At 40.1% G+C, this 26,652-nt stretch overlaps 1 protein-coding gene across 14 annotated transcripts in view; it reads left to right on the top strand.

Annotated features, from left to right (window-relative positions):
• Positions 1–26,652, top strand: part of ANK3 (ankyrin 3) — a 361,577-nt gene that overhangs the window by 154,615 nt on the left and 180,310 nt on the right. The window contains exon 1 of one of the 14 annotated variants that reach the window (XM_080597947.1): positions 1,938–4,484. The exons of 12 other annotated variants lie outside the window; for them this stretch is intronic. In XM_080597947.1, the coding sequence (XP_080454073.1) occupies positions 4,371–4,484 (114 nt within the window). In that variant the 5' untranslated portion in view covers positions 1,938–4,370. Of the gene's footprint in view, positions 1–1,937; positions 4,485–26,652 lie in introns of those variants that run through there. One more of the 14 variants, XM_080597948.1, reaches the window with a different exon arrangement.

Raw genomic sequence — 26,652 nt, 5'->3', positions numbered from 1 at the left:
ACAATTTTGTGAGCTGATGATGCTAAGTAGACGTTGTTAGACTAACAAACTTTAATGTCCCATTGTTCAAGTAAGATACAGTTTATCATTCTCCATAACTTTATCAGGACCCTGTGGACTGTAGTGAAGCAGTCATTGGCATTTCATTAACTTTGTAATTAAGGGTGAAATCAAATAGCTTAATTATTTTACTGAAGTCTGAAAAGAAGCGCTTAATGAAGTTTTCTAGTACCTAATTCCCTTGAAGTGAGTTATGACATCTGGCATGAAAACCTTTGCGCTTCATCCAACTATCAGTCTGGCGGTGCCCTATCACCTTCCAGTGAATGATGCCAGTTCACCATTTCCCCAAAAGCAGAAATTCTACTGCATACACAGTCTCTTTTCCATAGGAGTCTGGATCTTTTATTCACACCTTTTTCATAACCTCTTTTCTATTTGAGTGTTTCAGCCTCTAAGCTACACAGAATCTCCCTAGTACTACTTCAAACTAGAAGGGATCTTTTTTTTCCCTTTTTTTTTGGACTGTTGCTTTAATAGCTAAGATGTAATTTCTTAAAATCCTAGCTTGAAAAGCCTTTTTTTCCTCCAATTCCTGAAATCTAATTCAGGGGTTTGGAATCTACAGTTCAAGCCAGGGCTGTAGTACACATAATAAAAACATCTACGTGATTGGTCCAGTTGGTTAATTAGCTGCAAAGATACTTGGGGTGATGCAGGCTTGCCTGACAGATAAAATCCTTGCACTTATGCATATCTCAAGGGACTGGGCAAGTTCACTTATTATCCTCATTTATTAGAATAATTGTCATTAACAAAAGCTCGAGCTACTTTCCCTGTGCATGGAAATACAGCCTGTACATAGGTGGCATTAAGGCTTTTAACCTGCCTATGCACTGGTTATTTCTCTGCCAACATTTCAAAAAGTATGCTTCAAGTATTTTAAGCATACAATGCTTTAGAATGCATTATTTTTATTTTCATTTAATGAGGTTATTTAGACATAAATTACAGGCTAATGTGGTTAAAAGGTATATGGAACATCACAGGATTAGCGTGCAAGTGGTAAATGACAGCAGTATTCACTTAATTTGTGGCTCGAATAAGAAGTTGGTTTTGTAAGGTAAAGGCTCGTGAGTCTTCCATATCCAGATGGAAATGTGCTGGGAATGAAAGAGACCCAACTCTCTGCAGTTCTGTTGAGTTTATTTTCAGTTCCGGTCCTTCATTAGTTTTTGAGCACTTCACAGTATCACAGTATCACAGTATCACAGATTTCTAGGTTGGAAGAGACCTCAAGATCATCGAGTCCAACCTCCGACCTAACACTAAGTACTCCACTAAACCATATCCCTAAGCTCTACATCTAAACGTCTTTTAAAGACCTCCAGGGATGGTGACTCAACCACCTCCCTGGGCAGCCCATTCCAATGCTTAATAACCCTTTCAGTAAAGAAGTTCTTCCTAACATCCAACCTAAAACTCCCGTCGCAACTTTCGCCCATTCCCCCTCGTCCTGTCACCAGGCACGTGGGAGAACAGACCAACCCCCACCTCTCTACAGCCTCCTTTAAGGTAACTGTAGAGAGCGATAAGGTCGCCCCTGAGCCTCCTCTTCTCCAGGCTGAACAAGCCCAGCTCCCTCAGCCGCTCCTCGTAAGACTTGTTCTCCAGACCCCTCACCAGCTTGGTCGCCCTTCTCTGGACTCGCTCGAGCACGTCCATGTCCTTCTTGTAGCGAGGGGCCCAAAACTGAACACAGTACTCGAGGTGCGGCCTCACCAGAGCCGAGTACAGGGGCACAATCACTTCCCTAGACCTGCTGGCCACACTGCTTCTTATACAGGCCAGGATGCTGTTGGCCTTCTTGGCCACCTGGGCACACTGCTGGCTCATATTCAGCCGACTATCAACCAATACTCCCAGGTCCTTCTCGGCCAGGCAGTTTTCCAGCCAGCTTTTGAGCACTTCCCTGCTAGTAACTGAGTTCTGTTGGAGAGGGAACTCATGTCAACTCTGTTTTAAAGAGGAAGAGCTGAGCTTCAGAGAATTACTTCCAAGGTCACGTAGACAGCTTGTGAGCTAGAAAGCAAAGCCCGAGGTGTAATTTTTATTTTATTTTAAGCATGAGGCAGTCTTCCATTTCCCATGAACACCTGACTGTTTCTCCACCAGCCTCCTTGAGATAGCTCCTCCAGCCCCTTAAACCAGCAATTTTGCCCAGTTTCTGTCTGCAGTAGGGCTCCTTTGGTACATACAGTGGAGTCTTCTCATTGCTGTCTTGTGCTTCACTGAAGAGCTGGGCCAAAATCCAGATAAACGCCTGAATGTGCCCTTTGACTGCTTGCAGTTATGTTCCTTGCACTACAGTTGAAAACATGTTCTGAGCATCATTGAGATACTCTTTTCATCTTTAAAAGCAGAAATGTGTTTATTCAAGCTTCTAGCACATGGAGAAGAGGGAATTTGCTACTTCTGATACAACACTAGGCATTGCCAAAGTGCAGCATTCCTCCTTCCACAACTTTGACAAGGCAGTATGTCAGCCTTCCGAAGAGGTTCGGAGGGGAGGAGTAGGGAGAGGTACATGGTGGTATGTGGGTACAGTGAGTTTTAGATACAGGCAGTAAGCTGTGATTTTACTGTATCAGAAGGAAAGGTCCCTAAGGTCACATAACTGTGGTTGGTCTCCATCCTCAAGCATTCCTTAAGAGTTGTCCCAAAGCAAACAACTTCTAAAACCTAGTTTATTAGCCTGTGAACAGTAGACAAACAGTGCATTATGTGCTGCCTTCTGGATAACGTACAGAATGCTCAAAGTAGTTTCTGTTTCGGAGATTTAAAAGGTTATTTTGCTCTTAGCCATGTCATGTGCAAACTAGTGCAGTGGATGCATGCCATTTACTGGACCTCACAGCCTGGATTCAGAAAACATCTCTCAAGTTCCAGGGAGGAACATTGACAGCCTCATGAGACCGCTCTGGATTTTGTTCTAAGTTCTGATGGTTCAATATGATTTTGCTAATTGCACTTAAATTCACATGTAACTGTTTTTGTTTTGCTTTTTTTTAAAATAAATTTTGTGTTCCTTCCCTCAGGAGAGGAATGCTAGTATTGTCTAAAATATGCTGATTCCACTTTCAGGAACTTTGGTTCTTACCTAAAACAAATGAGACTGCCTTAAAATGCTAGTCTTCATTACTACGAAGCACACTACTAGGAATACCGGGAAAGGTTAAAAACAGCTTTTTTTTTTTCTTTTTTGGCAAGCTGCTGATTGTTCATATTTGTATAGAAAAAATATGGTTCCTTATTTACTAGATACTTGCTCTGTGTTCATACTAGTAAAAGATCCTCCTGCAGGCCTGTAATACTGCTGCTATTTTACCTCCCATAATGAATATTCAAAAGCTGCAGTCATTGAGGACTCAGGTGGCAAAAATAGTAAGATGATTGAAGTGAGCCTTGACATAAAAGCCTAAAAGTACATTCCTAACTACATGGAAATAGTGCTGATTCCCCTTTCTGACCACGTAAAGGATGGTGCCAGGAAATCTCCCATGAATTAAATGCCTCTTTCACATACTAGCATGATCGCATCTTTCTGTATGATGTGTTGTAATAAGTATGTTTAAAAAAAAGGAAAAAGACAACAGGGCTTTCTGTAATCCTCTCTCACCAAATGTATCGGAATTGAAAAATGGGTATAAAGGACACAGTGTTAAGATATGGCAATGCATGCATTGTTTTCTACATAATGCAGTCAGGGTCTCCATGGTAAAAAGAAATTTTTATTTTATTTTTTTTGTCACCATCAGCAGTTAACCTAAAGTAGGAGCTGCTCCATTTCATTATAGGTTAAATGACTTTCCACGCAAAACTGGCTGAGAAATGTAAATCATTAATGCTATTTTTTTTTCATGCGTTTTTAAAATGTGCTTCAGGATTAGTGAAGAAAATGCAGCACAGTATATGTTATTGTTCTGGAATTTTTTTTAATAGAAAGCCCTGCTTTTCAGCATTCCCCCTTCAGTGGAGTCACTTAGACACTTCCAGCTGGTGGCAGGGGATACAGCCATAATACAGCTTTCTCTGTCCCAGCTGTCTTTTTCATTACGTTAAATGCATTACGATGGCTGCAGTGTTTTATAAAGGTTCAGGTACAGAAAGGTACAGGAAGAAATCTGCAACTATGTATTTTTGTAGTGACTGCAAGCTTCTGTGAGATCTCTGAATCCTGAATGTGTTCCTGGCTCTGGTCACAGATTTCCTTCCAGTCATTGGAACATTTGCTGTAAGGGCTGGTTAAAGGTGCCCGAGGAAATCACCTTTTACAAGGGAGCATTGTTGTAAAGGATTTCTAATGCATTATGGCTCACGCAGCATCACAGTTAAAGAAAAACAGGGATTTAGAAATTAATGCTGATGAAGAAACTGAGAAAAAAAGAAAACACAGGAAAAGATCCCGGGATCGGAAGAAAAAGGTATCTAGATCTGTGCCAAATTGTGACAGGGTTTCTTTTGTTTCAATTTTCTTACCTTGCAATTGAACTATCAAAACTCGTTCTTGCATGTAACGTGATAGCTGTCGTAGTAATTTGTTAACATTATAAAACGGCATTGATAACTACAACTGGGGGGTTTGTAAAGCAATTGAATGTTTAATTGGATATTAGTTGAATGCAGTGATGATGCAGAAGGTGTGCATTCATTTCACAGATAAATCACTTGTGTTACCTTGATATGCAAACTGTCTGTGAGTTGAAAGTAGTTTGTAACCGTGATGTGAGGTAAAATGCTGAGCTTTCTCGTGGGTTTAACAGAATAATAGTTAAGCCTTACATACATGTACTTAAGGGGAACGTGTGTGGAGGAAGATTTTTTTTCTTTGTGTTGGGACTGTGTCACATGCTTGGCTTCTGAAACATCCATTTTTGGGATAATGTTACAGAAATAAGGTGTCTTATTGTTTCTATTTTTTCTTCAGAGCGAACTGTGTTACAGAATTCAGCCACAACAATCTGTTATTAGCAACTTTCTATTGTTAAGGAAATAGGTGACAGATCTCAGAGCCTGTTTTTTTTCTTTTCTTCTGTAGATTTGTCTTAGATGCAGAAAATCCTCCAGCATACTAGGACCCGAAAAATTCAGCAGGCACTGCATTGCTCATTGTTCAGTTAAGGAGCTTCTGTGTGATTCAAGCCTGACTATTTTTCTCCGAGGTATCAGGCAAAATAGTTACAGTTTGTGGTGTAATGACAGATAATGAGGACAGCCAGTTTGACTGCTCTGTGGATGTCCTTAAAAATGACACCTTATACGCTGCTCCACCGAAATAAGGCCCTGCCATGATTTTTGGTTGTGTTTCATGGCAATTTTTTAAGAAAATATCAAGAAGCCTGTTGTCTTAAGAGAAACCTGGGCATGTAGTATTTCTGTGTGCCTTTGTGAAATCCCCCTAAGGGGGATTGGATAATCTTCATATGCTTAGAGAAGCGGTGCATGTGCTTCCTAAATGACATGTAGATTTCCTCTAACATATGTGCATCTTTTGGTTGGGTGAGAGTCAGCATTTCCTTGCCCTTTTCTCTTATTCCTCTGTGGTGGCAGTGCTATACATAATGAAAAGCACTAAGAAACCCACTGCCTTCTGTTCTAGTGAACACATTAGGAGACCGTTTAGATGGCTGCAGTGAATGTACTGCAGCAAGTTAGCTGTACATATTTTTTCTGGGTGAATGTATATGTAAAGATCTTCTGAATCATCTCCCAATATAAATGGAAGTGTGAAAAATAAGATTCTGTCTTGGGGCCTTGCTGTTTGAAACTGGCCCGAATTAGTAATATTTTTTTTCTCTGCTGTTTAGGTTCTGTGCAGGTCTGTAATGTAGCTGCCGGGGTGGGTTTCCCCACCCCAGCTGAAAAGGACCACAGCAGTTGTGCATTTTAGGAGCTGGTTGTCAACCCATATTTATTTACCTATGGGTTGTGAGTTACAATGTATAGTTTGTTACCTCTGCTTGTGGTGTAGGAAGCCCACGTTGTACTTGATGTACTTAAGTTTAACAATAGTATGCTTGCCAGTATACATATACTGTCTTTGTGTGAGGGTGCTTTGGCACAGTTTGTAATTAGAGCAATGTAGAAGGGATGTGGCAGTGAGAGGCACTTGATTCAGTGAGGTGAGACAATTGCTTTGTGGACAAAAATGCTTTATTGTTTATAAAACGTAGTGCTGTAAAATGGAAATCTCTTAGCAACCAGAGTGGCACATGGATAAATATCAACCTATTAATCTCAAATGCCTGGATTTTTTTTCAGTATTTTATTTCTGCATCTTAAGAGTGAGATAAAATAGAGTTTTCACTCTATCAAAGACTTTCATTGTTTTTTTTCCTTTGTGTCATGCTGGAATTTGGTAGCTTGTTCCAATTTCTTTCTGGACTTCCATAGCACTCGGCAGATTCAGGGTGGGTAGAGGCTATTAGGAGAATGGAGCAAAACCCAGCAACTTTAACATTTATATATTTGGGCATCAGTATACCTACAGCAAAAAACGGTTTGCCAACCGGTATGTGGGGCGTAGGAAGTCCAGTAATTGTTGTTTGTCATTTTGTACTTTCCTGACTATTTAAAACATTTTCCCCCCATTTTTTCCACTATGAGTTGTGAGTCACTTCTTGTTCCTCTGCACCACCCACAAGCAAGCAGTACTCGTGGTTTTTTTTTGTTGTTGTTGATCACATGATACTGCACAAAGCTAACCCTTTGCCTAAGCAGCATACAGAGCTTTAGGGTCTTCCAGGCACATTGGTAGCAGCAATTAGTGCTAACATTTCTGGATGATTTATTCAGCAAGGTGACCGAGGCAACTAATGGTTAGAAAGTAAGGCTGGTGGGAGCACGCATTGTCCTAGGCTGGATGATGCCAGCAATGGTCATGCTGATTTGTGTCCCTGAGTAGTTTTAGCATTGCAGTCTGAGGTTAATATTTCACAGGTTTTGACTGGTTAAGCAACTTCGAGTGTAATAATGTTTCTATTAAGGCTTCCTTCAATACTTGTATGAGAGAGATGACCTTTTTAAAAATATGCAAAACAAAACCCTGTATTATATGCAATCCCACTTTATTTCAAGCTGAGATTTTCCAAATTGCTGCACTTCCTCTGTAGAAACACAGTGCTTCTGTGCGCTGCGGGCCCACTACGGTGTGTGTTTGCTTGAATTCAAGACGTTTCTAAAGATTCAGAGTCTAAATAGTTTAGTTCATACAAGAAAAAGATGGGACCAAGAAATGCAGCAAGTACAGTGAAGGATCTGCATTATACAGTTTCCAGTTTATTCTGTTCAATTTTATTTTACAGCTTCAAGCAATCCTGCTTCTGGGTGGTTGTGCAGTGTCCTACACTGCAAGTATTTTGAGTATACCCAAGGACAGACTGCCTTAAATGACACCTCAGAACAAGCCAAGACACCTTTAATAATAAGTGTTTGATATGGTTTGCTTGATTCCTTATAGTTTGGTTTGTGAAAAGTAGAAATTGTTTATCCTGTAGTAATGTCTGGAAGGAAGTTACTTAGTGCCATTCCTAAAATAGTTTTTTTTTTTTTTTCCTTCTGTACATAATAGCAGAGAAGGGTAGGTCTTGGCACATACTCAATGATTTATGTTTTATGCAATATTCAATAAGACTGAAGTGGTTTCCGTTTGCCTGTAGCGTTCAGGAACTAGCATGTTCTTTGGGGACACAGAATAGCACGATCATGATGCAAGGCCTGTGTGCTGCTGTCTCTGAGATGTTGAAGGCTGCTGCTGTCACATCCACTGCTACTGCAAACTTGTGGGTAGCAGGGAAAGTAATAGATGCTAATGTTCCAAGTCTTGGCTATTTCATCTTGAGACTCGTGGTGTTTGAAGGTGTTACAACTTCCAGGTGTGCTGGAAAAATTGCTCAGGACTATCCTACTGGTTAAATTTAAATGCTCTCAGCAGCGATGGACCTGTAGGTGTGTGGCTGCTGGCGGGGCACAGAGGAGCTGGCCCACCTCCTGGGCTGGGCTGCTGCTCGCTGCCAGGGCCTGCTGGGGCTGCTCAGGTGAGCAGGGCTGGGAGCACCCCTGGGTGGTGGGACCCCAGGTGGGCTGCAGCACGAGGGGCTGCTCTGTGATCTTAAAAAGCAGTTGGTATAGAATTGGTGCGGTGTTCACGTGCATCGAAGCCTAATAGTTACCAGGTAAAGCTAGGAGGGTGAGCTTCAAAGCTTTAAACTCAGAAAGCAAGTGCAAATCACCATGTATTTTAAAATTTTTAATCTCGTGATTTTCAAACAAATCTGCGGAACAGTGAGATTTACTTTGTGGTTTCTGAACAGTTGAATTTGATAGTAGCAAATCTAAACATGTAGGGCACAAATGATTGTGCCTTAACTCGTTCGTGTTAAGGCACAAACCCTGAAGGTATTGCGCAAACGCACCTGGGAGCATGATGTCACAAAGGAGAGGATGTAGATTAGAACATGAAGGAAAAATTGTTGAAGTCGATGGATCTTGCTGAGGTGCTAGGAAAACTTGGATCATGTCCTTGATTTTGGACATGATGCTCCCTGTCATAGGCAAATACTAAAAAATTGCAGGACATTTTGGTAGATATTCAGGATCACTGGTGGACGTGGTATCTACTAGCAGCAGTGAGTTCTTAGCAGCTGGAGTTCTGTTGGTGAAAGAGTGTTTCTATTCAGCTGACAAAAACAATTATTTCTTTGAAGATGACCCCCCAAATAATGAAAAGATTGCATTGTATTGTGTGGGTAGCACTACAGCATCATTTGAAGTGGGCACTGTGCAGTGTTACTTTCTTGTTTATAAACCCAGAAAATGTTTTGTGCTGTTAGAAAATTACATTTAATCGAGGCAGGTTTTAGAACGTTCTCACCTCTTCCTCTGCCTCCTTGATGTCTCAGGATTGGGCAACTGCCATGGATGGCTATTAGTTATTATGGAAATGTCAGTTTGGGTTATAAACCACATTATATTTAATTAATGTTATCAGCTCATGGTGGGAGGAGATGGGGAGGACATAGGACTTAACAATAGGTGATCTTTCCATTATAGGAAGATTGTTAAATGACTAGATTTAGAGCTGGACTCTCAGTGAGTGTAAATCAATACTGTTTCAGCTACCTGGATGGTATTAATGGAGTCTTTTATTCTTCTGTCTTTTCCACCTAGGCTGGGCATTATTTGTACTTGGGGGGGGGGGGGGGGGGGGGGGGGGAGGGCTGAGGGCTGAGAGGAGGAGGGGCAGAGGGAAGTGTATCTTCCAGGGAAAATGGATGCTTTTGAAGAAGAAGAAAGTTGAAAAAGGTTATTTGGTGAACAATGGCTAAAAAAAAAAAAAACAACAAACCAACAAATCTTGTGATTATGAATATTCAGCACTGTTCCAAAAGTCAAAGCCCTGCTAAATGTTGTGCGTGCTATAAAGTTGCCTGAACTGTGTCTTTGGGATGAGTCCCAGGTACTTTGATACAATTCCTTGCCTATTCAGTAAATATTTGTGACTGTGAGTCAAAATATTTGTGACTAGTGTAACTGACTGAGCACCTGCTAAAACTGGCTGTTAGACTCAATTAGCCCTTGTCTGACTTGGCTAGGGTCTGCGTTATTGAGGTGTGGTGTGGGTAGAGGCAAGAAATGGAGAAGAAACAAATTTGAGTTGAATTTAACTTCCGCTCTGGCCTTCCCCCTGACTTAATTCGTTTGCAAAGCCTAATGCTTTCCTGTGTTGATTTAGATGGGAGTCAGAAGACAGGGCACTGCTGTTCAGTCAGTCATACAGCTGTTGGGACCACCGGTGGAGTGGTAATGGGGACAGCTGTGGTGCTAGCACAGGAGTTCTCTGCGAAGGGGATGGAACCAGGCCCAAAGATTTTGGTTGGCCCTGTGGGGTTGGAAACCTCTTAGCAACTCTATGAGGTAATGCCTCCCCCCAGCTAGACTGGGATATGTGGGCGCCCTTTTAGCTAATGAGCTCGATTTGGACAATACAGCTGCCCCACATTGTTCCTGCCTTCAGTTACCTAACATAGGCCATAGCCCTTTATATTTAATGGAAAAAGCTAGGTGCCTTCAGAGGATAATTCAGTGCATGTAAGTAAGACAATTTACAGCAGTGCCCTCATTTTCAAATGTATGAGTATCCTCCAGCCCTTCAGCTTCAGCTGTGAGCTATGGGCATTTGGGCATCCTGTAAATCAAGCCCTGGCATCTGTGGTGCATGTTTGGGATCGTATACCATGCTTAAAAACTGTTCTAATATGTCTGCTGCCTGAGTGGACTGTTTTTGTGAGCTCAGCTTTGTTGGCTGGCACGTTGGTTAGTTAAAGCTAACCTAGAAGAGGTAACGTAGAAGAGGTTAGCTTTTGGTTTTATTTTTGGAGAGATGGAAATCACTGTATGGAGTCTGGAAAGGGAAATACAACGGAATGCTTCTTTAGTATTTATTCAAGTAAGACTAATGTGGGCAGGAGAACTAGAGTGAAAGAAAAGGCTTGTTTTGCTAATTGAAAAAGAAAATTGCTCTGAAATGTGTTTATTTAAAAAAAAATTAAGCTGATGTTTCCCATTATTTACAAAGCTATGACTTAAGTATTGAGTTCATCCCAAGTGTGAGGTTATTAGTGCTCTGAGATGTTCCCAAGTAGTTTAACACCTTTGTGTTATGTACCAGAAATAAAACTTGATACTGCCTTTGTAGTCACAGAAGGATGCAGGACACACTGTATTGCTTCATCTCCTTCATCTCAGCAAAATCTTAGAAAATTTTCTTTGGTTTATTTGAATGAATTGAAATATAGTTTACCCAACTGTTTGTTAAGCTGTTATATTCTGTTAATAATAACTGTTTTGTTAACAGTTTTGAATTTTAGTTTATTGGGCAGGTGAAGGGTCTAAGATGTTGTGCTATAGCAATTTATGTATCAATTTTAAATGTTTGTAGTTCATTTTAATATCTTTCTAATCCTTCCTTGGAAAACATCATTAAAGAGAAAACGACAAGGTACAAGGGATTCAATTATGCTGTGCTTTTTATTGTACAAATGCTGATCTCCCATTTTAGGCAGAATATAGCCTACTCCCTATTTATCCAATTGGAATTAAGAGGATTATAGAATTTGTTACTTCTTGTTAAAGTTGGTGGTATCCTAGGCATCTGTTAACACATTGATTGTGTTCATGAGCACAAGAAGGAAATGAAGTTCTGTACCTTAACCAGGTATTTGCTACCCAATCATGGCAAATGAAACAAAGTCAGCATTTATTTTGTGAGTGCGGCATGCTATTTATCATAGTGCCTAGTGGGGGGCTCAGCAAAATCTGTCAGTAGTGTTAAACATGGTGTGTCTGGTGACCCCTTCTCTAACCGGAGACAGGAAGGCTCCTGAGGTGCCTTATGTTTCACCCATGGAAGCAGTCCTTTGCACAGTGCCAGAAGGCTGTGGTCTTGCTGCTTGTCTCCCTTGTGAGGGAGGGGATGGGTATGTCATGTTGATACCTGATCCACTGTCAGTGGAAATCAAGGAGAGAGCCTCTGATTTTTCACTTTTCCGCAGAACATTCAGTGATGGCTTGGAGAAAATTGTGGTTTGTAAACTCTGAGCAAGTTCCTGAATAGCTGTCAGTTCTGGTGCTTATTGAGGGAGAAATCACTGGGCACTATGTAAGCTTTAATTATGTTCATGTGTTCCACATCCATTTGTACTACCCCTTTAAATGCATATACGTAGGCAGGATGAGGCTATAGTATATCATTACTTTTATTTTTGAAAGCAGGAAAGTCTATCCCTTACTTTTTTCCATCCTGTGAAAACTTGTAGCTCTGAACTACAGTCCTATCTTTAACCCTGTGTCCTCTGTCTTTTGAAAAATGATTTTAAGTATCCCAGCTCTGCTGGAATAAGAACTGGGAGGGAAACTGCTGGATTCTGAAGTGCAGCAAAAGGATTTCCAGTAGCTGCTGAAGTAGTTGTTGCATTATTGTATTTAAAAGTAAGCACAATGATTATGCAAATCTTTGAACAGTGGTAGGCTACAACAACTAGTAACCAATCTGAATTCAAGTACTCTCATAGTTCACCAGTACTGAGGAATAACCATAGGGTGTAACAAGTACTTTTCTCCCTAATGATGTAGTGATCTGCCAGGCTGAGGATGGTGCTCTTGTAAACAGCTCTTTGCATGGCAGCTTTGTGCTCTGATCACAGAAGAGTTCTGAGTACAGAAATTCACTCCCTCTAAAATTAAAGGATTTATATACAGCAAAACACGTGTGTAATGCAACCACTATGTGAGTGAGTTTGCATTTACATGGGGCAAGTGGCAGTCAGGGATTCAGTTGTGACTCCCCATCTGTGTGCCTTTGCACCAGTCCATCCATAGCCTCGAGCTGGGCATCTCCAAACTTTCCCTGTTGCCTACAGAGAGCCTGTGTCTGTGTTAAGCAGCACTTAGGCTGGGAGAGGTTGCATGGTGCTGCAGGTGGTTTCACTTTCGAAGCTTGTTCCTTTTGTTCCTGTGCAGCAGCTCCTTGGATGCCAGGCTCATCCCGTTGCCTGAGCTGTTGGCCAGGCTGGGTCCTGAGGGAGAAGCTTTCCACAAAGTTGTTAGCGGGGTTTTCAAAAATACACAATATGGTGGAGTATATAAATAATTTGTTTCTCCATGAATGTAGTTTATAGTGGGATTCTGTTTCTGCTTTAAATGAAAATATAGTTTCAAAAAACGAATCGTGAAATAGATCAAGAAGTTAAACAATACTTTTCAAGCATCTGCCACTTTCCTGAAATTTTCCAAATTAGAGCATCACCAGAAATTTTTACATCATATTTGGAGTTCAGAACTGCAACTCCTAGTACCTGCCTTCCAGTTAGAGCACGACGATGTGCATGTTCTAGAGATCTTTCTTAAAGGCAGTATAAAAACGAGCAATCAGTTATGCTATCCTGTCTGTACCCTATAATAAGCTGTACTTTTAGATGCACTTTTTAGTGTTGGTAGAAGATACAGTAGTGGAATTCACTTTGTCCACCACATCAGTTCATTTTCTGGGGGATTGCTCTTAAATTTCAGGACCTGGAGTAACTCTGTCGTTGACTTCCTTCAGCTAAGCGAGGCCATCCCATCTAGCTGGGCAGTTGTCCTTCACAGTGACGTGTCCTGTATGTTGTACCCAAGCTTACCCATCTGGAGGTGGCTTCCCATGTGTTCTTGCAACCTGTAGAAAACCAAAGCTGTGCAACGTCCACTGAACATATATTCCCACTGCTTGTCAGCACAAGTTTACGGGGCATTATAGCAACAAAAGGCAAAGGAAAAATTGAGCCACTGACTCTAGCTGTGGTATGTATGATTACAACCCTGAAAAAATGACTTAAAATTAGTTTATCTTATGTATGTAAGCATTCATAGCTCTGGGCGAGATTCTTTCATGGGCTGAATAATTTTATTTTCTACCACACATCATTTTCTTTTTCCTCTAACTGCATTGTTGCTCCTTCTGGACACTACCATGGTATCTCTGAAACTGCAATGATTTCCCATTCATTAATCACTAGCTTAATGTTTAGCATTTACAGCCATCTCATCAGCTAAATTTACCATTGGCCTGCGAGCAGGTATCAGCATCTGGGTGATCTGAGTCTCTAACCTCTTCTCCTGCCCACTTGGGATTTGTATGAATCCAGCAATCATCTCTGGTGCTGAAGCTCATGTGTTTTCATGCCCAGGCTGCAGTAAAATTAATGCAGATATTACTCAGATATAGATTGCTGGCTAGATAGTGAAGTGAATAAGCCTGAAGTGCTCTTCATGCCTGAGGATGGAGATCCCCCAAAAGAAGAGATGCATATACCAAGCCCCTCATGATGCAGCAAGTTTAAAAAAAAAAAAAAAAAAGGGGGTGGGGGCTCAGTGTGTGTGAGTAAATGCAGCATTTTCCTGTACTGCTGAGGAAGCCTCTCAAAAGAGTTTTTTTTTGGCAGGCAGTAGCAGACTTTATGTTCTGGAGGGTGGCTGTGGACAGTTTCTTTTTTCTTATACAAGACTCTGAAAAGTTAAAACATCCCACTGTGAAATAATGCTGAGAAGTGGGTGGGAAAGGTTTCCTTTATTACATTTTTACCATCTAAGCAAAGAAAACATTTTCAAGGAGAATCAGTGAATGCGCTGTATACCTGCAGTCCTAGTTTTTCATGCCACTTGATTTAATCTGAAACCACCAGCACTTTGAAGCTGTTAAACATCAAAATTCTGATAACTAGAGACTGCTGTTTTTCTACCAGTCTGAAAAGATTAAAAAGATGTTGAGAGGAAAGCGTCTTATGACAGTGGGTGCGCAATCAAAGTTCCTAAGTAGGGCAGCCTGAGGAACAGCGAATGCTTTTTAACTTCTATGGGAAATTGTATTTTGTTTGATGTGCATATCTTATGTTTTCCTGTCTACCTTTTTTGTAATATCAGAATGTCTGGTAACATTAAAAAAAAAGCTTAGTAAATGTTTTGCACACTCAGCACACGCTACCCACATAAAAGATAAAAGTATGCAAACCTCCAGGTTGTTGAAGAAACAAAAAAGGGCAGGGGCTTCTCCCACCGACTCTTCCACTGGTTTACTCTTAAGCAAAGTATTTAATTTCTGGTTTTCCAATCTAAAATATTTCCATATTTTTCTACTTCTGCACTTTAAGGATCTGTTTTCAAATAACAAACACCAACTATTTTTCTTTTCCTGTTGCGTTTTGCATACCTCATGTGAGGATGGTTGCTACTCAGTCAGGCCCATGCACAGTTTATATTTTTAATGACCTAAAAGCTGTTCTGTGTTGCCCTGGTATGTGACTTCTTGGTCGTGTCCACCCAGGGACATCTTTGCTGGTACCTTGTCATGCTTCTGGAGGAGGAATGTTTTTTTGTTTGTTTGTTTGTTTGTTTGTTTTACAGAAGTGTGTGCTTTTTAAAAATCTTTTATTGGAGTGGAAACGTGTGGTACGCTATACCAAGACATTGGCTGAAAGGCTGCTTTAGTTCCACTGATCATATAGCCAAAGTTTCATGAGAAACACATTATTTGCAGAGATTTTGTAAAGCTTTCCAAATTGTTTCCATTTAACACACCTGATATACGGAATAATCATCAGAATTCTGGTATTAAAGTGCATGAATTTAATCTGAAATGGTTAAATGTACTGGAGTTTCTAATGTTTGTAACTTCTTGTTGACCTATGTGCCTGTTACGCTTGGAGCTAAACTCGTTGAATTGTGGTCAAGTCATAGGTCCAATTAGAAGAACCACTGAGCATAAGCAATAAATTCAGCTTGAAAGGCCACATGCACAATCTGCCTTGGGTCGGGAAGCCAAGAGACGCTGTGACCAAACAAGATCCGCAGGGGAGCTGTTCAGAACTGTAGCCCGTTGTTCCCAAAAGCAAAGCTGCACATTTCTCCTTGTTTACTACCAAATGCAAATGAACAAAACTGGTGACACTTCTAAATCGATTTGAAGGAAGATGAGAATAAAGGAATGGAAGCATGAGAAACGGCCTTGATGTTGGGAAAAGGGAAGTTATGCAGGAGTGGCTGGGACAGCTGGCCCAGTTTGTTTTTGTAGGGTTGTAAAGAGCTGTTGGGAGCTGAAACCCTTGTTACGAGGAGCTCCTTATTCATTTGCGACATCTTGCACAGGTGAGGTGGGTAGATAAAACCCTGGCTGCAACAAACCATTCATCTCTTCCATCTCTGTTGGGGTCTGGGCTGCAAACCTTGCTGAATTTAGGAGGGTCTGCAGCTCCTTGTGGGATGGTGCAGATAGGCTCTGCAAGCACTGAAGGTGTGATATGTGGCCAGTAAAGGTGGCTAAGGGATGGCTTTCCTCCTTGCGAGCAATAGTGGCATTACAAGCAAGCATAGTGCTGCCTGCAGGACCGCTGAGCTCTGATTTCACTGCTGCTGTGGGATTGCAGTCGTCTTTGTGAAACCCCCCTTCCCTAGGCAGAGATGCTGGCCTGTTAGGGGCAGAAATTCAGGCGTGGAACGAGACAAATGATAAAATCCTCTAGCTTTATATAGCAGGGTGAGAAATTTAATTGGTTGAAGGACATCCAGGAGATTGCATCTGATTAAGTCCTTGAAAATATAAGATCTTTTATCCATTGCCTGGTTATGTGAATTTACACCACAGATATACAGCTTATTGCACTGTCAAGGTCTGCTTACAGAGAGGTAACCACAAATTAATCAGGGCTTGTCAGTTTTAAGATACTTCTGATACGAATTTGAGCATTTCGCTTACACCTACAAAATGGCAATTGTTCCCTAAAATAGCAGGCTGCTAAGCAAAATAATTTTTAACCCTTAAAGTTTAGGGGAGAAAATGAAATTCATATTCACTCTGCTCTTCTTTGCTTTGCAGTAAAATTTTCTCACATTTTCTTGACAAGTTAGAATCTCTGTCCTAGTTTTAACAAGATGCTCTGCTCTCTGTGACTGCCTGTTTCCTAGAAAACAGTTTCTGAAAAAGGAGCAAAGGTGATATCCTAAAAGAAAAATAGTCATGGGTTATCTTCATATTAAAGCTAGACAATATCTTAAGGAAATATTGATGAAATATACAAATAGGGGGGAAAAATGGGGGTTGGGGGAGATAAAACTTGTGAAGCTAGCAGCAGAAAAAATTATCTTAGCTTTTTGTGTCTTCCAGTGGGATCAGATTTGTCTCATTTATTCAAAATATTTTTGTTTGTATTTTTTCAGAAATATGTATGTTAACTAGTGGCAGTTGATTTTGTTAATGTCAGTTATTTTATGCATTTCTTGTTCAGATGAATATTCAGTCCTTTGCCTCTTGGATAGCTTTGCTCATGCAAACGTAAATGGAATATATGAAGTCTTATTAATATGAGGACTGCCTGGAATCAGTTTTGTTTCATGGGCAGTCAGTTATTGTGATGCACTAAACGTGATTTGTCTACAGTTCTTACATTTGGCAGTTGCAGATTTCAGCTGCATAGCTTTAGGGAGGATTTTCTAGCAGTACAAGTTAGGTCTAATGTGTAACAACCTTATTTTGAATACATCCTGCTGTTTGATGAAGAGACATTTATGGCTGCTCAGAGGAACGGTGGTGGCAGGAGAGGTCAAGGTCAGAGGTAACTCAGGGAGTGCGTGAACAAGCCTGCCAAAGACAAGGGGCACTTCCTGCAAGGGGCAGAACCGCAGTGTTTAGTACCAGAGCAGTGATAGTGTTTGATGTCAGTTTTTCTTCCATAATGAGGAAGTGCAGTTACATTTTGTGGGGGACTTGGTTGATGGCTGCACTGGCATTGTGTGGTAACCCAGTGCAGGGAAGCCAGTGGAGGAAAGCTGTTGTCCTTCAGCCTTACTGTTATTAGCATACTTCCCGTGTATTTAGAGAACACTTTTCTTCCATTCTGAAGTATTGTAAACATTAAGATTGGGCTTAAAAAGAAGCTGCCTGTCTTTTACATCCAGTCACTGTGTACTTGGAATGACTTCTAAAAACATGTCATCCACGGGCCATGGCGTGTGCTGCCAAATGGAGTGGGAGTGCATCGAACACCTTGTAGTACAGACCGCAAAACGAAGGGAACCCACCTATCTCATCAGAAAGAGAGAATTTAAATATATTTCCCCCCAAAGAGCTAAGTTCCTTTGCCTTTAATCAAGGAAAGCTTCACTTTGCTTTGATTTTGAAAACCTCTAGTTTCAAAATATGTATTGGATATTGCAATTAAAATTCATAAGGAAAAGCACTGCTAAGTGCTGGCCACAGATTCTAGTTTTCAGAAAACAAAATATTTTGCAACTTCATAGGCTAATCAGCTTTATGTATTGAGCTGACAGAAAAGCAAAACTTTGTGCAGCTCCTGCTTCCACTTTCAGCCAGAGAATCAGATACTAAGAAGGTATACCGCTGTTCCTTAAAGCTCACAAATGACTAAGCAGACAGCATGATATCTTTGGTTCTGTTGTCATGGGTCTGGTTAGTCAAAAGTGCTAAATATTCTGGCACTAATCCAGCAAAGTACTTAAGTGTGCACTTAAACTTAAGCCTTTTTGTAATTCCACGGAGTACATAGGGAGCACTGTGTACTTAAAACTGAGTCTAGTCTTAAGTGATGTGGTGAATGGAGGCCATAGTGTTTATGCTATCAGAAAATGGTGAGTTTTTAGAGGAAAAGGTCCATACTAAAATGCTATCAGTTATTCCAGCTCTGTGCAAACTGTCTTGGGTGTTAGCTCCTGCAGGCTGGAGATGACATCTTTAACTTTGAATATTGAATTAAAATACTGGGGAGTCAGATTAAATTATTTTCTTCATAGGTGCTCTAAGCCAATATTACCAGTATTTGTATATCAGTAAACAAAGGTCAAGAATTGACAGTGAGTAAACCTTGAAGGTGAGAACAATGATAAATCCATGATTTAAGGCAAGGAAAACCACCTAGCACTAAGTTACAGCTGAGAATTGCACTCACATTATTGATTTAATCATGCTTATTAGGCAGCTAATTAACTCGTTATTTGGCTAATGTTACAGAGGTGTTATTCCATGTTACTTATATATAACATATAAGTATATAAATTCTCCTTTGGGCAGTTATTTGTATGCCACAAACCAATGCAAATTTGGAACATACTGGCCAAAAGCGTAGCAACTAATTCAGGCCACGTTTTTCAGATAACAGTTTCTTAATTTGAAAACCAGAGTATAATACGCTTAAACTCACTAATTTTATTTAAGCTCAGCAAATGATTTAAGTCAATAGCAAGATGAGTACATATTGGAAAAAAAAAACACAACACAATAAAAAGCTGATTTTAAATTAGAAAGTGAAAAAAAAAATCAGTCCCTTGAAAGTTCTGATTTGGCTTCTTAAATGATTTTATTTTAAATTGTTTTGAAGTTTCTTTGTAAACGGTTTAGAAACCTTAAAATTCTGATTACAGTGTGTCACTTATATTCAGCAAGGGATTTGTAAAATAGTTTATGTATAATCTGGTGTTCTATCCAGATTTTTTCGTTGCTGTGAGCAAAGTGAGCCATTTCATTACTTACACTGCTCTCTTTGTGACAGCCTTCTGAATACATCATGACTATATAGCCACATTCAGTCTTGTGAAAACTATTAAGGATCAACTTACCCCAAGACAGCAAGTGAAATGAAACACAAACCCATGGTGATGGCAGTTAAGCATGTGCTGTCATTCTTGACACGTCCGTGATTATGGAGACTCAAATAAGCACTAAAATTGCTAAGTACCAGTGTTACTCAGATGAGCATGTTCTTTGTGACATTGTACAAGTGTGTATCATCTTGGAAAGTGAAGTTAATTACTTAGTGTTTTCCTAAATCCAGGAGTAAAACATGAACATCTCCTTTATCAATAATACAGGCATTTCATGCTGTGCACTCTTTTAGCAACTCTGTTGCATTGTTTGGAACTGCAGTAACACTGCTTGCAAGTACCTGCAGTCTGGGCTGCCCATTAAACTGGGGATGAAATCTTGGCCTGGAGGTTCAAAGCCCTCCACCTTCCATGCCCTGCAGGGGGAAAGCTTCATACACAGGAGGCCATCAGGGTGAGGCCCAGTGCTCGCAGAGAAGTATGCAGATTCTGTAGGTATGTTGACTCACATGTGAGCATTTTCTTTTTCAAGAGAACGGACAATTTTTTGATGTTTTGAAACCTTCTAAAAAGTATTTTAGGTCAATGGATTCAAACCTAAGATTGCTAAGAAGACTATTTAAAATCACAGCTATTATCTATTTTAATTTCCTCTGCTGGAGAGTACCCCAAAACATTCATTATGTGGAGGGTATAATCTCTGAACAAATGATATGGTGGAATTAATGAACAATTAACTATGATCATACGTTATAAACAGAGCTGATTAGAATCCACACATGCCTGGGTTTCAGAAAGACACTTTTGACTCGGCTTTGTATTGCTGAGGTAGGACCATGCCGCTCTCATTTCTTATTCATCGTGTAAGCATAAAATCATTTCCTCTGAGGTAAGGCTCTGTCTCTTAGTTTTCATGGCAACCAGGCAAAGAATTCATCTATTCTTCAACTTGTACGTGTGAAGAGGAAAATCAGAATTCTTCTTGTTAATTTTCCTCTTATCCATTTTGATAATATACTTAGGCTAGAGACTTCCTCCCATATCCTGGAGAGCCTGCTCCATTATGCCATGTGGTGATTAAATCGGAGAGAATATTGTAAAGCTAGAAGAAAGGGATTATCTGTCCCCAGTAGATGCGGCTGCACGGTGGCGTATGCAGCGTGGAATGCAGTTACTGTGCTGTGCGATTTACTGTCTTCATTAAATCAGACAAGCGTCAGGTGAACCGTACAAATTCCATCTGCATTCGCAGTGGGCTTCGTGCATATTATTTACACTTTTTTTCCCCTCTCACTTTGTTTAGCTTCCACATATATGTGTTTAGTAAATGAATACCATTATAAATCACAACAATTCTTTCAAAGCAGTAATGTTACATATTATGATCAATAATATTTTCAACCTTTAAAGGAAAATGTTTTTGTCATTTCAAAATAGAAGCAGGCCCTGAGTTCTCCTAATGTCACTGGGGACACGCAAGGATTTGTTTCAGAAGCTGCAGTGCAGCACTAGGCAATGACTGGACATGCAGCTTGATGATTTTGCGTCACATAAAAGCACTAGCTTCCCTCTTATCGCTTCAGTGCTCTGATCATCCTGAAAGTGAGACAAAAGAAACGTTACACTGTATATTGGCCTTCATTGTAAGAGCAGAAACCTTTCATTATTTTATCACATTACTCAGTACCCTCAAGGGCAATGCATTTGAAAGCAGGAAATTTCATTTAAGGGAAGAAAGCATGCAAAATTTCCATTGCATAAGGAGACATGGAGTTTTACACACACACCGGGTGTGTATTTGAGCTTCTCAAGATGTGTGTATTTCAGAGGTGCTTAAGCAGTAATTTATAGAACAGTTCTACAGTCAGAGACCACTGCCTGAATAATTTGTTTTGAAATGATAAAAAGTTATTCCTGAGGTAGGAAAAACTCAGATACAAAACTATAGGTGGAGAAATGTTTTTAATTGCACAGAGGTATGTCTAAATGGCACTTCCTAGCATGCTCATCAAGCATTTTCTCCCAGTAGCATTCTACTTCATTAGGGACTACGTGCCAACTGTTAAAAAATAAAGATATCATTTGGAGGTTTTGTTAGCAAAGTGCTCAGAATGCCAGGGTTATTCACAAGCATGACATTAAATGTTGGTAGAATTGTATTGTTTGTAGGTTCATTATCTGATTCTTGTGCATTCGTTATCTTGCCTTACTGACTACTTTGAATAGTGTCTGGACACAAATAGGAAGAAATAAAAATTAGGCAGGTAAATCCCCAGATTTTCTGGTGTGACTTATTCAATTTTCAAGTGTCTTCTGCTCTTAGTGTGTTCCACTTTAAATAATGATTTATTCTAATATCTGTGCCCTTATAGTGACAGCATGAGACAGACTATTCAAAATATACCTGCCTTTAGATAAAATGCTTTTAACTAAGAATCTGAAGTGGTATTTGAATTAAGAAGTGCTAAGGGCTTTGGCCTCTCTTCTCTTTGCAAGGTAAATGTGAAGTCTGTGAAGCCTGTCTGCTCATGTACAGGCACTCAGCACTTACAGGGCTGCAGATACAGTGGCTTTAACCCAGAGGTGAGCGGTGAGCATAAGCAGGCCAAGGCAGCCCTGGGGCCATGCTCCTCCTGGGAGGTCGAAGAGCGCAGTCCCCAGCCAAAGGACGCTAAACAAAGCCCTCAGGAGCCTGGCTGGAGGTTAAGATGCTCCAGCTGCAGAGAGCCAAGGGATGGCAGAAAGTGTTAACTTCTGCGTGAAGATACAGGGGGAGTGTAAGGGTTTGGAGGTTAGCAGGCTTTGTCTTTCTTTGTGCCTACATGGACTGAGCACCAAGGAGGAGAACCTGGGTCTCAGGTATCCTCTCCCACGTGTTCAGTTTCAGAGCTGAGTGGCTTTCTGCAGAGCTGCAGCTTTTTACAGCTCTTGTGGATGTGACAACCTGGTATTAGAAAGGATTCTAATTACCTTTGGCATGAGAGAGAATGAAATTTTCTGTGTCACAGTACTACAGATTTTGAAAGCAGTAGGATTTGAAAATTTAATGTTAAGGTATGGTTTGTTAGAGCTGGTGGTGAGTCTGCAGTGAAGGCTACAGGGTCCGACTCTGCAGGAAACAGAGCGTTGTTGCTTCAATGGGATTGAAATGGAAATTGTTGTAGAGGGTGATTCCTTCTCTCTCAGAGGTGTCTGTGCTGCACACAAGGTAGTTTCAGAAACAGTACAGTTTTCAGACCATTGCTGCATATAAGCTAGTTATAACAGCTTTCCCATAGCGCTGCATTGCTGTAATTAGGACACTGCTGTCCTAATGCACGTATTCTACTTCGAGGATCTAAACAGCCCTGTCTTCAGGGATTTTTGTTATTCGCTGTAGACACACTAGACTGTTCAAAGCTGGTATGGCCGTCCTTTTTGCAGTTCTGCATGAAGTTGGGAATATGCTCTAGGGCTTCTAGCAGCCAAAATAACATGCAAGGTTTTTGAGTTGAACTAAGTCTCCTGAGCAAGCTGAGGAATGTCTTCCTTAACATGCAAATTTTTAGTTCTAAGGGATAAACAGCATAGTCGATATGTGTCCTCTGCAAGCAGTTTAGTTCTCTAATATTCTTTTCTAGGATAAAATGAATAAAAGTCATGTCTTGATGTGTTTTTTTTTCTTTTTTTTTTCTTCTTTTTTTTCTGCTTTCTGTCTTTCTAGACAGAGAATGGATGTCTGGAGACCAAACCAAGAAAGCACTGATCAATACAGCCAAAGGAAACCTGCAGCCTCAGTTCCTCAGCCAGTAATGAAATCTGCTTAATAACTGGTGACATTGATTAGTGAGGAACTGAATAATGTGTGCTAAAAAATGAGAATATAGATTAATTTACAACAAAGCGGCTCATCTGTCTTACGTCTTTCAGAGAATATCTGTAACCATACAGTGAGCTACAACATGTTGATGTCTCTGGAGAAGCAACAGGGCATTGAGATGGATAAAAAATCAGAGACCTAGTCTCTATGTGATTTTGGAGTGTGGCCTGGTGTTTCTTGGAGTTCAGTCTGTTTAGACTCATTGAGCTAAAAGCCACTTGGTACTGAAAGCTGCAGGACTTAACTCCTCTTTCTCGCCCATCTCAGTACCTGAGGTGTTCCCATGTTAGCATTGCAGGTATTCAACTCCTCTTTAAAGGGATAGCAACGATTTGGGGCAGCTGAAGTGCTGCCCTGATGGGAAGGACAGGGAAGGGTGCATGAGCACCCTTTTTTTGGCTGGCAGTTGTCACCTTAACTTTACAATCAAACTGCACCCTCAGGACTTTCATGGATGGCTTCTTTCCATCGAATTGAAACAGAAACACCTTCCAGCCTCCAACGCTTAGCTGGATCGCGGATGTCTGAGAGGTCTGGTTGGTGCTGTACCTCGTGCTGTTGTCCTTTGTATTGCTTGCTGTAAAAGAGTAAGGTAGAAGAACATGTTTTCAAAACACTTTATCATTGTCTTTATTTAGCCTATAGATGTGGTGTTTGGTTGTTTCCTGGTTTTTTTTGTTTTTTTTTTTTTTGTACTTAGGATGTTGTAGCACAATCGCTACAACATCTCTAGGTTTTTAAGAACCTTACCAACTAACAGGACAGTATCTGTCCATTAAAAGGTATTATCTAGTGTGCACTCTGTTGTTTTATTTATGGTAGCAGATAAAATCCTGGTAGAAATAACAATCTTACTTTCCAGTTGCAACCGCATATTTGTGTGAATGATTATTGTGGCTTCAGTTTGACTACATAGGATGAGAGAAACTTCTGTGAGCTTAACTCAGGCTTTCTTAATTCATTCTCCCCATTGCCATCAGAAACTGAAATTGCTACCCATCTTGGTAGGAAATATCCAACAGCAAAAGCCTTTTTTGACCCAGCCTGTCACACCATTTATCCTTTCCTGCAATTAGAAGGGAAGAGAAGAGAACGCTGCTGAGCTGAATTCCCAGAACTTTATGGTTGGCAATGATTTGCATTTAGCTTTAGGGTTCTCTGCTGTTCTTCTGTTTATGTGCTGTGGTGGATTATGCAGGTGTCAGAACATTAAAGCCCAGTTATGTTTGTTTCCACAAACTTTATTGCTATTTTTGTCCCAGAAGTGGCTGTGAACTAAAGCAAAATGGTTTGGGTTTTGAAAACCTGACCTAAAAGACTTGATGCTGTTAAATCTCTGAGCTTTAACATTAAAATATTTTAATTTTCTGTTAAGAAGAAACTGGAAAAAGACGGTTGATAAAGACTTGACAATGGTGTGCTTTTGCTACATATAAAGCATGAGTCACAGCATCAGCAACATCAAAGCCTTTGCTGAGATAGAGGTGATATGTGGCTTACAGGTGTGATAGATGTGTTGCCTCACTGTATGGCGAATGCTTACTGATCAGGATGTTTAAGCTCAAGAGAAAGCTACAGACCGTATGGATGTAACTGTTCTCCCAGCACTGCAGACGGATGTAGTACAGCTGAGGACAAAAATGAAGTCTTTGGACTTGATCTTTCATTGAAAACAAAGTGAATGACACTGTAGATTGACTTTTTACCAATACTTAATGCTTTCTTCCTTCTTTCCTCTATCACACTGAACATATGTTGAGTTCACTTTGTATGTTGCATTTGGCCATATGTTGAACAAGTCCTCTAGGAATGACTTAGCAAGTGCCAGAAAATGCTCTGCTGTGGCAAATTGACAGGTAGACTGATGCTTTTCTGTTACAGTGATAGTTGAACATACTCAAAGATTTGAGTGTGTTCAGGAAAAAAAATGGAGAAGGAGGGATTAAGGTTTTTTTGCTTTGACACAAGAAAAGAAACAGTGGTTTAAAAATGCCCCCTGCTATGCTGGGTGATTTTTATCAGATGAGAGGAGAGCTCAATTTCTTTATTCTTTATGTAGTTATGTAACTGTTTGGAAAGAGTGTTAAAGACTCTGCTCTGTTAATGGTTAGTTTCTCACCTCTTTTGATTCAGATGTCCTTAGTTCCACTATGGACAAAAACCCAGAAAAACAGGCCCTAGCAAACAGGTTTATCACATGGAGTATTTAAAAGAGAAAGTTAAGAGCTTTCCGTTTAAGCCTACCAGCAAACGTGCACAGCCTTCATTGGCTAGGAAGAATCAGAATAGCCAGCCATAAAGGTTTCCTCTGATTGTTCAGTCAACTGTAGCATGTGATTTATTTACAACCATACAACTTTTCTTTTTTTTGTTGTTTATATGAAGAGTATATTAGCTTTCACAGTCTGATCTCTGTATTTGAAAGCATCAATACATTTAATTTCAGTTGCATCATCTTCTGAGACTGAACATTAACGTTTCTCAAAAGGAACCTGATTTCCAAAGGATTCCTGATTTCCCCAAAGAAGAAAATCGTGTAGGCTGGATTTTCTTGCAGTGTCATAAGGAAGCAACCTTCAAATGGAGATGGGAGTGTATATATACTGAAGCCGTAAAATAGACACATTTTTGCATGTGAGCAAATACGAACTCTTACACTGTTCAGAAACTGAAAATGAAAGTGACAGGAATCAGTCTGGAAGCCTTTGTGCTCTGCTCCTGTCTGTGCCAGGGTCATCTTGATAATTATATGAGAGCATGATTTATGGTTTATTTTGGTTCATTTGTTAATTTATTTGTTTTAAAATGAAAGTGGAAAATTGAAAATTTCTGCATGTTGTACTGAAGTCCTTAGATAGATAATGTGTTATGTGTTGTCTGTGGCTTCTCAGGAGACTGAGCAGAAGGGAGGCATAAGTAGCAGATCTTTGGAGAAAATTTTGGCTGCAGAGCTCACCAATATGTGGTGGTGTTTTTTGTTGTTAGCTATTTTTTGTTTCCTTTTTTTTGTTTTCTTTGTTTTTTTTTTCAAGATTGAGTTTCACCTTTAAGTATCCTTAATGCTACTGTAGTACATGGAATACACCTGCAATATTCAGTTTTCAGTGTTTCAGTAAGCACAGAATATCTGAGCCAAATTGTAACACTTTTACTTACTTTGAGGGTTTACATTAGCCATTTTTTTAAGAGAAATTTTTTTTATGCGAAACATAAAATTGGTGTTAGTTTACATGTGTACATACGCTTAAGTTATTGATTATGCTGTATATTTTTCAGAAAGTACCAATGAAAAGATACAGCCAAAATGACATAGAAACAGTATTAAATATTTTTCAACATTTGATTACAGTTTCCAGCATTTCTTCTGCAGTGCTTTCTGTGCTGATAAAATGAATAGCTCATCAACACCTTAGAAAACACAAACTGCAGCTTGCAGCTTTATTTTTCCTTCATTAAACAATTCACAATGTGTTCAGTATCCCAGCCCAGCTGATCATGAGATAAAGTGTGACTAAAAAGTAGATCATCTGGTGGATGCTCCAGTGTTTGATACGGCACAAAGGGCTCCTTTCTCCTATCCAGCGTGCCTG

Source organism: Anser brachyrhynchus (genome assembly GCF_964034855.1).
Source record: "Anser brachyrhynchus genome assembly, chromosome: 6".
Lineage (NCBI taxonomy): Eukaryota > Metazoa > Chordata > Aves > Anseriformes > Anatidae > Anser > Anser brachyrhynchus.
This window is presented reverse-complemented; position numbering and strand designations above follow the sequence as displayed.